Genomic DNA, 11,328 nt, shown 5'->3' on the forward strand with positions numbered 1-11,328 from the left:
TCTTTTTTGGATTTATATATTTCTAATGTATTTTACTGTTATTGCTTTTTCTACTTTTTTCTATTTGTTTTGTCACCTCTTTATCTTATTTTATTTTTGTTTGTTTTCTTATTAGTGTGTACGAAACCATGTACTTAATTTAGGATCTCCTACATTTTCCAGATTTCTCTATTCCAACACAATCATCCCAATCCAAGGAAGTTTCAATTCTCTTCCTCCCTTTCTTATGATACTTTGCTTATTGTGATTATATTTGTTTGTACATTAAGGGCAATGTACATCTTAAGTGTAGGGAGGATTTTATATGTTTATGCGATATAGCCCCTGAATTGTTGTTTGTGTTTAAGTAATTTTCTCAAACATAACATTAGAGTTAATTTTTCTAAATTTGGAGTTTTTATTGGTTCTGTTTGGGATTAATTGGTGAATTTTTATGCATTGGTTTATTTATACTTTAAGACACGAGAGAGTCAAGCATGATAAATCGTTTTAAGAAACTATTGTTTTAGATTGTCTCCCTAAACTGAAGCATTATCTTGAAATTTTATATTTACAAGTTTGATATCAAAACCATAATTTTTATGAGCTTTTGAGCTTATAGAGCATTTAGAACATTTACTGTTTCGTGCTCATTTTATTTTTGGTTGTGAGCATGTCAACTTGATTTGTTATTCTAGATCTTGCTTCGGATATCCATGCCGAGACCATATTATCGATTTGATATACTAAGATGATAGAGGCACTTAGGATTTAACCCGCCTAACCTTTAACACAACTTTCCTGTTGTATTATCCCCTAGTAAACTCTGTTGATCCTATTCCATTTTTGTATACTTTTCACCCATTTATGTTAACTCGAAAACTGTATTAATTTTGTAAATCACACATTTTATTGACTCCCTTTTTGTCGATCGCCTAACTATGTTTCATCATTTGTATTGTTGAATTTCTCTTTTAAAAAAAACACAAAAAAAAAAACTCTAAAAAAATAAAAAAAATTGAAACATTTGCCTTTAATTGCTAAGTAATCCTTCCACTCTTTGCAGTTAGCCTTGAAGTGTCTTTTTCTTATTGCAGAAAAAACACTTAGACTTAGATAAGTCTTTAGACTTCTTGGTTATCTTCCTTTCAACTTTAGGTGGCCTAAAGGACTTATGTAAAAACCCAGATTTCAGTTGTGTTAAGAAATACGGTTTCAGAATCTTATTTTTGTAAACTGTGTCCATAAGGACAAAATATAAGGATTTATGAAGTTGGTATGAAAATATATTGAAGTTCAGTTAAGTAATTTAACCAAGAAGTTAGCTAATTAAAGCTCGGGGATGAAATTGTAAATGTCCAATCACTATGAAATTTTAATTTGGAAAAAGCTTAAGGCCCTAGATAGCAATTATCCAAAGGACCAAAATCATTATTAAACCATCGTTATTATAAAGTTAGTGGAGAATGATGATAATAACCATTTATTTAATAAAATTATGATTAAAGAGATGTAAATAAGATTAGATAAAAAAAGTAATGATAATTAATTACGTTTAATTAACTATTTATTCTATATATATAATTTTAAGTGGATGGAAAGAGGAAATTCATTCATCTTCTTCTTCCACCATTTTCTATTAAAGAAGGAAAGAAAGAAAATTTAAGCATCCCTTCAACATTCGGTCATAAATTCAAGTAAGTCCTTAGTCCATCAAGTATCCTTAAATAGTTAAGTTTGGGTTTCATTGTCATTCCGCAACACTTGCAAAATCCTTGGTGCAGCCTATTTTGAACTTAACTCAACATGTAGCAAGCCCTTTGTAGTGTATATTATAAAAAAGTGATGATTATGAATAATTTTTCATAAATTGTATCATATTCAGTAAGCTTCCATTCATTCTTTCTACTATGAAAATCAAATTTAATTTAGGTAGTCTAATTAGGTTACATTTCATCACCCGCACATTAAAAACCCCTAAACTAGGAAATCTAACAATCTAACTTCTTCTTCTTTTTTTGTAATTCATTTATAACTCTTTTTATTTTATAATCTTTAATAGTTTTTTTTATAATTTTGTAGTTTTCCGATAGCTTTTTAAAAAAAAAATCCAAATGATGACATGATATAATCTTAAAGTGTCACATCATCACCACTTAACGACGCTACAAGAAAAGGACTAAATTGTTTGATGAAATCTTAGTTCAAGTACCAATATAGACCAAATTTTTTTTTAGGACCAAGATGTTGGGGATCGACCCGTATAAATAATGAACAACAAAATAGAGAAAATCAAACAAACAAATATTTACGTGGAAAACTCTCAAATAACAAGATAAAAAATCAAGGGCAAAAGGAGACTTCACTAATGAGAAAGTAATCTGAAAAGTACAAGATAGAGATAATAAAAAACAAACCCTGAATGCCGAATACAAAACCCTCCGACTAAAACACAAAATTCTCTTAAAACTCTGTTAAAGTTATTTCTTAATTGTGTTATGTTATATTTTTCATCACCTATTCTAGGATTACTAAAGGCCATTTTGTAGACCAAATTCGGAGGTCAAATATGACTAAAATACCCTAGATTAATCAAAATTCGATTAGGGAAAACAATTAGAGTTTAACTAGGAGAAGAAACCCGATTATCGTGGGAACACGTCATCACGTCGCAACGTCCCAACACTTCTCGTCGTGACATCGTCATTGTCATGACGTCAGGTGTCGAGTCATCAAGACGTCGTCTACTTCGTGTCTCCAATTGGCTTCGTGTCATTGCAACGTCACGTGGATCTTCGTTGTGACGGCGCCTCTGTTTTGGCTCTTGATTTGTCCAAAATGCGAGGCACACTCCACACAAGATGAAAAAAGTTGTCAAGTTCAAGGACTAAATATGTCCTTGTTTTGTCTTTGCAATTACTTTTTAGTGGTATGATTAAATTGTTGTCACTATAGTCAACAATTTGGTGATAAATAACGATTCATCATTGTAAAACTTTTTATTTAGGAATTCATCTTTACGTCACTTTACTTTCTTGTGGTGAATTAATTTATGTCAGTGAAGCCCTTTTTTTCAATGAGTAAACTTGCGTCACTTTTGGTAGATGTTTTATCGATGAATTGAATTTCATCACTATATGCATCTTTTATCAGCGTGCAAATTTTCAGTCCCTATGGTTGACACATTTAGCCAATGTTTATAGATTGGTCAGGGTACTTTGATTAAAAAATTTAAAATGAAAATATTGAAAAGAAAAACCCTATTTTTTAGCTAATTTAGTTGGTTTGTATCAATGCCCACTATAACTAGTCCAATATCATTCTCTGAATCGATAATTCAATGGGTTTTCGATCCAATCCAATTCAAATATCATTGTCTTTAGCACTAATATTTTTTCTCTCACTTTTGCCTTTTGCATGAATTAACTCTTTTGTCGCTGTAGTTTAGTGATTTAATTTATGGATAATAACATTCATTGTATAATTATCTTTTGGTAGAATAAATTATTTGGTGTAATTTTTTTGGTTAAACATAAACAATGACATAACTAAGGGGCTAGCAGGGGGTCGGCCCTTTTAAAATAAAAAATTTTCATTTAGGCATTTTAAAAGTTTTAAAATAGTAAAAATAAAATTATATTTTAAATCTTTCTAAAATAATAAAAATTTAATTTAATTTTTTAAAAATTATAAAAATATAAACTAAAACTATTACAATTTAAAATATTTTATGATTTCCGTACCATGAACAACTCCCGACCCAGATCTCAAAGCCATAAGTTGAGGGGTCAGCCACTCAGCACAGTATTATATGATTGGTTAACTCTACCGGTTACTTGTATCAATAAAAGAGTTTGATAGGTGCGGCCAATCGGATTGTTTTGGAATTGGATGGAATCTTACGTGTAATCGACTCCAAGGTTGGCATATTTCCCTTATCTTCGTTTCCTTTCTAAATATAATAATAACTCGTTAATGCCATGATTATAATAATACAAGTTTTTATTTCTTTTATTCAGTTGTTTGTATGATCTTCTACCATCTGGAACACGAAAAAAGGAGAAATTATCTTGAAAAGTGTAATTGAGTTTTTCTAAACAAAAGAATGGGAAGTTTTTGTCGGTTTCGTGCAAAGCTCGGGGTATTATTAGATAATTGAGACATTGGGATTTGGATTTGGATTTGGATTTGGAAGAGACATGCGTGCGGTTGACACACTCAGCTTGCGGATACAAAAGAATTTATGCCGGAAAACAGAGGAGAAAAAACTTCCCATTTTTCTGTGCACCGTAATATAAAAATCATTATCTAATATAACCCTCCAAGTCCGAAGGAGAGAGAAAAAAGATAACAAACCTGTTGGTGTCACCCGGAAATGGCGGCAACGAGGAAACCCTTACTGTCTTTGCTAAGCAGAGTGAGCCGAACAAGCAAGAGGACCTATGGTGTTCTGGCTGAAGGCAGCTCTTCTTCTTCTTCTTCCTCTTCTAACCATCTCATCAACCTTGAATACGAATATAGTGCCCACAAGTTAGTTCTTTTCTCTCTTTTTTTCATTTGATTCATCCTTAATCTCTGGGCTTAATCTTTCTCTTCTTCTGGCAATTCAGTTTTTTTCTTCTTGTTTTGGGTTCTGGGTTTCGGTTCTTTGATCTGAAAAGCATCTACTATCACTTGTATTCATGTTTTCGGTTTTGCTTACGTTTATCGGAAACATATTTATTATAATTAGTATTTGTGGTTTTCGTTTTGCTTTGTTAGCTTCAAGCTTTAGTCTTTGTTGATCGCTCCTGTTAGAATGATGGATTATGTGAGAATTTTTCTTTGATAATATAAATGGGTTCAATTGATCTTTCCTGTTAGAATGATGGAGTATCTGTTGCTGTGTCCAAGTTCAATAGGGTGAAATTTTTTAATTTCTGTATTCAGGTTTTGTTGATATAATTAGACCATGCCCTAATATGTAGACTCAACCTATTAGATTAATGGATTTTGTTGAGGACCTTTGATTGAGTTTCAATGTGGAGAATTGGAAATCACGACACTTTTCCATGGAGGATATTTTTTATGGTCTCTGTAGTTGCCTTTTCATTTTTAATTTGATTCCATTGCCTTTATTTTTTTCAAGGATAGAGTAAGCAAAATTACTTTTCTTGTTCAAGTACAGTTACCACCCAGTTCCTGTTGTATTCTCTGAAGCAAAGGGATCAATCATATGGGATCCAGAAGGCAAGAAATATCTGGATTTTCTATCAGCTTACTCAGCTGTTAATCAGGTATAAACAGTGTAATTTGTGTTGTAGTAATCCCTACACCTGTAGGTGCCTCTTTACTTTGTCTTATTAATCCATTTGTTCCTTCTGTTTTCACTAGAATTCAGGGGATCCGGGGGGGGGGGGGCAGAGGGAAAGAAAAGAAATCCACCATTTGCATTTTTCTTGGCAATTTGAATTCAGTTTTATCTGTAGTTTATGTCATTGCTTGCCACTGTAGGGACATTGCCATCCAAAGATCATCAAAGCATTTCAAGAACAGGCAGAAAGACTCACTCTCAGTTCCAGAGCCTTCTACAATGACAGGTTTCCAGTTTTTGCTGAGCGTTTGACAAGCATGTTTGGTTATGAGATGGTGCTTCCTATGAACACAGGTGCTGAAGGAGTGGAAACTGCTCTGAAGTTGGCAAGGAAATGGGGTTATGAGAAGAAAAAAATTCCCAAAAACGAGGTAAATCTTTTCAAGCTTTGCTAACTGATCTTTTGTTGTGTCTAATAGTTCCTCTTACCTGATGTGAGGCCATTAGCTGGGAAAGTATTGTAAGGTGGTTTTGGGGGCGAGAGGTGGATGGGGTACTTCTGATTTTATGTAATTACTATTTTGCTTCGTCCAATGACCTTAATTGGAGATAGATACAAATACTGGAGTTGTATACAAGGGGAAAATAGTAGTTCAGGAAACAGAAAACTTGTGGTGTTCCTTTTTTATTTAATTTAGTAGCAAGGCACTTATGATTTTGGATGGCAGCTGATGTTCTATATTGTTTATCTTCTTTCTGGCTTGGTATTATATATATGCATATATATAATCTAGTAAATTTTTATTTGTTTATATGTTTGATTAAATAATTGTGCATATGCAGGCTATTATCGTCTCTTGTTGTGGTTGCTTCCATGGTCGCACATTGGCTGTCATCTCTATGAGCTGTGACAATGAGGCTACTCGTGGATTCGGGCCATTATTGCCTGGTCATATTAAAGTTGATTTTGGTGATGCTGTTGCCCTTGAGAAGATCTTTAAAGGTTTGAATAGTCCCAATACTTGTTAGTTTATTTTTTATTTGGTGCTTAAGAGGCATCAATTATTCTGGATGATCTATCTCAATAATTTATCTTCAATGTCTTGATATATGCAGAAAAAAGGTACTTTTCTTCTATTCTAACACATTACTTATTCCTTTTGAGTGCAGAACATGGAGACAGAATAGCAGGATTTCTCTTTGAACCTATTCAAGGAGAGGCTGGTGTAAGTTTATTATCAAACATTATAGGCTGTTAAGTAGTTTCAATGGACTTGATTGTTCTTTTGTGGTTTTGCTTCCTTTAGTTGTGGATATGGGAACTTTTATTGAGCCAGCAGTTTGTTCATCTTTTCCATGGTTGATGTGTGTGTGTGTGTGTGTGTAATGCTAGAGTGTTTTTGGTCTTCGTAGCTATAACTTGGTAGTTATGGGAGCTTCTTTATCCCCACCCCATTATAAGGAAACTATCTTATATGGTTACATGATTAGTACAGGGATTGATAAATTAAGGGAGATTTGAACTAGAGATCTTTTTGATGGATAGTTTTCTCTACCAATTAGGTGTCCCATTGATGCAGATAGTCATTAACAATTTAGCACTTCCACCAAGTGCAAGTCCTTTTTAGAAATAGAGTTTTACATAATATACAGAATTACAACCAATCTTTAAATATGAGAGATCACAGAAGATTCACACACAGAGAAAAGAAAAAAAAAAGGGGGCTTTTTTTGTTTCCTTTCTCAAATTATATGTTGGGGGGGGGGAGGGGGGACTTTTTCATCAAATCAAGAATTGTAAAGTGGTTATTGCTTTTGTCCATTCTTTTGACAATGTGTTATATATTATCCCTTTCCATTTAAGGTTATAATACCTCCAAAAGGTTATCTAAAAGCTGTCAGAGATCTTTGCTCAAAATATAATGTTTTAATGATTGCTGACGAGATACAAAGTGGCCTAGCACGGTCAGGAAAAATGTTGGCTTGCGATTGGGAAGGTGTTCGTCCAGATGTTGTGGTAAGGCTGTTTTCAACTTCAAAGTTTTGGTGAAATTCCTGTACTATTTCATGCGTATAAACTAGTGTTTAGTTCTAAAATGTAGGTAATAAATTCTGCTGACCGAATATGCTAAAACTGTATATAATAAATTTGTGATTGTTGGTCTACAACTTTATGCCCTTTGATTTCTGCAGATATTCTAGTAAAGTAGCCATTAATAATGCATCAAGTATATATGATCCTTTTTCTCATTCTTGTAAGAAAAATGTAAAACTGGATATTGAAATGTGTAAGAGGGGGGGAGGGGGTTGAGTTGCTACAAAAATAATGAAATACCGACTGAGACTTTGATCTGCACAAATCAAATATATTCTTGTACTTGGTGTTTTTTATTTTAATAGTTTCTGTAATTTGCTTCAATGTGAGTCAGGATTGTTGTACTGTTCTCCCCTCAATTTTACTTTCCAAGCATGGATCGCATACCTGAAATGTATCTGATATACAGATTGTGAAAATAGAAATACATAACTCATAATTTGCTTTTGGTTATTCTAAAGAGATGATTCAGAGAGTAGAGTATTATTTTCAGTTCTTTATATTGTTTATTTCTACATTTTTTGTTATCTGCTTACAGGATCAATAGAAAGTCATATTCACTTCTATTTATGGATCCATTGTTTTATGTAGCTAATTCTTTTCTTCCCCCGTATTATAGTTAAGCATTTAAAAAATAGAAATCTTACATTGCTTATTCTCTGCTTTGAGCATCAATACAAATTTATATTTGCTGATCATGTTTCATGTAGCCCTTGTATTGGAGTTCGGCATTTAAAATAAAAATCTTGAAGTTCAATTCGCATTGTGAGATCAGCACTGAAACAGTTGAATGATAGCATCCTGGTCTAGAACTGCTCAGCCTGCTAAATTCATGCATTCAACATGCTCTATATTATGCTTTATTTCAAGCTTTCTTTCTTCTTAAATCAATGTATGCCACAGATTTAGAAACTTCTCTTGTAAATATTTAATATTTATTGACTTGCTCAGATACTAGGAAAAGCTTTGGGTGGTGGCGTAATACCTGTTAGTGCAGTGCTTGCTGACAAAGATGTAATGCTTTGTATTCGACCTGGAGAACATGGAAGGTTTGTAGTTATCCCTAGTAATCTCTGGTTAATGATGTTTCTTCCATCATTGATGAACAACTTAGCTTTCAAGGAAACTTGGTAGTTCTTCTTCCATTTTATGCGCATGACTCTCTCCAGTGCCTGAAGTGCTTTTCTTCTCTCTCTGCTATTTGTGATACAATTGTTTTACAGTATCACTTTGTTTATGTGAAAGCTCACTGCACTTTTATTGATGTTTGTCATCAGCACTTTTGGGGGGAATCCTTTGGCCAGTGCGGTGGCCATTGCCTCACTAGATGTAATCCAGGAGGAGAAACTTGCTGAGAGGTATTGAAAATTCTTGCTGAGTGTTGCATTATCAAGATTAAATATGAAGAAGAAAAGTTGGAAATTATGCTGTTTTCTGGGAAACTACTTGATCTTTTTACAGTTTGGTGTAAATGAAAATTTAGGCAAGATAAAAATGTAGAGAGAATTCAACATCTTAAAAGAAGTAATTGAATCTCATACAATGTATAAATCTTAACTTTCTGATTGATGTGCATATTTACCCTAGGGTGTCTTGTCAAATGCATAATCTGAGAGAAGACATGGTAACACTCTGCAGGGTAAAGTTTTCTTGACATTATCAATTCCCAAAAGGATCAATGTGAAGGGTTAAAAATAATAATTATTTGATTAAAATTGGATTTAAAGCTTGCTTGAAGTATCATCTGGCTTGCTGCAATTTATCTATTTCTTCCTGCCCTCCCCTTTCACTGCCCTTTTTCTGCCCAGAGATGTATATATTCATTTGCTGGTTTATTTCCTATTTCGTAGATCTGCCCATTTAGGAGAAGAACTTTTGTGTCAGCTGGTTAAGATTAAGGAGGAATTTCCAAACTACGTTAAGGAAGTTCGGGGAAGAGGTTTATTCACTGCTGTAGAGTTCAATAGCAAGAGTTTATTCCCTGTTTCAGCATATGATATCTGTCTAAAGATGAAAGAAAGGGGAGTTCTTGCCAAACCCACACATGACACCATTGTACGGTTGACTCCTCCACTTTGCATGAGGTAAGGGGAAATGCTTGATGACAACCTTAAAGTTTTCTGTCCACTGTCCCTTGAAGGTTCAAATTTTTGCTAGCATCCTACACCACCAAATCAAGGAAAACAAATGTCTAGAAAATGTTTATATTTATTTGTGATTCTGTAGAACATCTTAACGTGTGTGAATGGAGATAATACTTTTTAACAAGGTTGATGGGTTGAGCGGTGCTGATCCATCTTGGTGCTAAATTTGGTTAGTACTAGTTCACACATTTGCTTGTTTTGGCCTAACAATATGGGGCTGCTGGGAAGAGCTCACTCATGTTCCTCCCTATGTTCTCTATTAAATTTATATGGCATTATCAAACTTCATTGAACAGGTTACATTTGGTATCGTGTGACAAACTGGAGTTATGTCTGTTACTTTGTTACTCCTCTGTCATATTTCCCCCTTTTTCTATACAAGTTATTGACCATACCCCTTGCTTTTGGTGGTGATTTTAGTTAATTTCTGCTTTTAGAAGTAGGGAACTAGGATCACTCTAGACATTTATGTGTCTTCTGGCCATTCTCATCTAAAGCTTTTGTCCTTTAGCTTTTGCTGCACTGTTTTAGCTTCTATTTGTTAAATTTTCTCGTACTTAGTCGTAGCCTACTCCCAGCCATCAAACACTGCCCCAAAAACTTGCTCCAATCACCTCTAATACTTCCTATAGGAGGAGCAAGAAAAAAATGTATCCAAATGACTCTAGATGTTGTGTTGTTATTTCTCATGAGTTAATGATTATCTTTGCCCTTTGAATTGAGGAACTATTTCTATCATTATGTGATCTCGACAATATTCGTCTGGAAGTTGTGGCTGTCTGCTGAAGCTTTCCTTTATCCTTTTTCTCTTATAATTGTATTTACAAATTGGGATTCTTTGGAAATATTTTGTTACCTGATCAGGGGTCCAGATATTATTCAGGATTATATGCAGTGTTGAAATTAATGATCTTACACATTTTATGTAGATCCATGCTTGAACTAAGAGCTATCTTTGGTGCACTGTATGTCATTGTCTCCTTTTGTCATTTTTCTGGGGAGTCGCCTATGTATATCTCCATTTATATTTAACCCTTGCAATCACAGATGCTGTTGCTAGGAAAACAATATAGAAGCAGATATTCTTGATGATGCGTGCTGCTTGTCTAGTTACTTGCATTGGTTTAAGACATGATCATCCTTTAATCTGCATTTGGTGTTGTCTAATTTTATGCGTATGATAAATGTGTTTGCAGTCGGGATGAGGTCAAAGAAGGATCAAAGGTGCTGCATGATGTTCTGGAACTTGATCTACCAAATATGCAGAAGGCCAAGCCGAAAGATTCTCCGACCACCGCTACAATTTGCGATCGATGTGGGAGGAACTTGTATGATCCTTTAGATAGAGCTCTCTAAATCATTTGTTAAATGAGAGAGTTTATATATGATTCATCCTTGGACATGGATTCTCTCTTTTTTCCTCTAAATAAACTAGACATTGATATCTCTTATGTTATTTTTATCTTTTGCTGCTCAGCAGCAAGGCAAGAACACTACTAATACACACAAACTCTATGCTTATATTGTTATACCTAAAATTAAATTAAACATTATGCTCCTTTAACTTAAGTTGTTCATAAATGGATGATTGATATAGTTTTTAAGTACTTCTTGAGATGGTAAAATACAATTGAACAATCCGTTGCAAAAAGTCTAATAAAATTCATTTTTATTGGAAATCAGAAAATTAATTTATATTATGAACGTTTAGGTAAAACATTTTTTATTATTTAGTAAATTTTTTGAATTCATTTTTTTTTCCAAAACCTTTTTTAACGAAACAAACATATAAAGTTTTTTATTATAATTTTTCTAAA

General features: G+C 33.5%; 1 protein-coding gene across 1 annotated transcript; it reads left to right on the forward strand.

Annotated features, from left to right (window-relative positions):
- The first annotated feature begins 3,711 nt into the window (after window positions 1-3,711).
- Window positions 3,712-11,075, forward strand: LOC107901879 (ornithine aminotransferase, mitochondrial). Its single transcript, XM_016828046.2, has 11 exons — window positions 3,712-3,899; window positions 3,999-4,509; window positions 5,147-5,255; window positions 5,473-5,703; window positions 6,116-6,275; window positions 6,443-6,498; window positions 7,137-7,289; window positions 8,319-8,416; window positions 8,645-8,725; window positions 9,218-9,451; window positions 10,708-11,075. The coding sequence occupies exons 2-11, from the start codon at window positions 4,355-4,357 to the stop codon at window positions 10,865-10,867; spliced, it is 1,437 nt and encodes a 478-aa protein (XP_016683535.2). The 5' UTR covers window positions 3,712-3,899; window positions 3,999-4,354; the 3' UTR covers window positions 10,868-11,075.
- Window positions 11,076-11,328: the final 253 nt, after the last annotated feature.

The sequence above is a fragment of the Gossypium hirsutum genome, chromosome D06, assembly GCF_007990345.1.
Source record: "Gossypium hirsutum isolate 1008001.06 chromosome D06, Gossypium_hirsutum_v2.1, whole genome shotgun sequence".
In the NCBI taxonomy this organism is placed as follows: domain Eukaryota; kingdom Viridiplantae; phylum Streptophyta; class Magnoliopsida; order Malvales; family Malvaceae; genus Gossypium; species Gossypium hirsutum.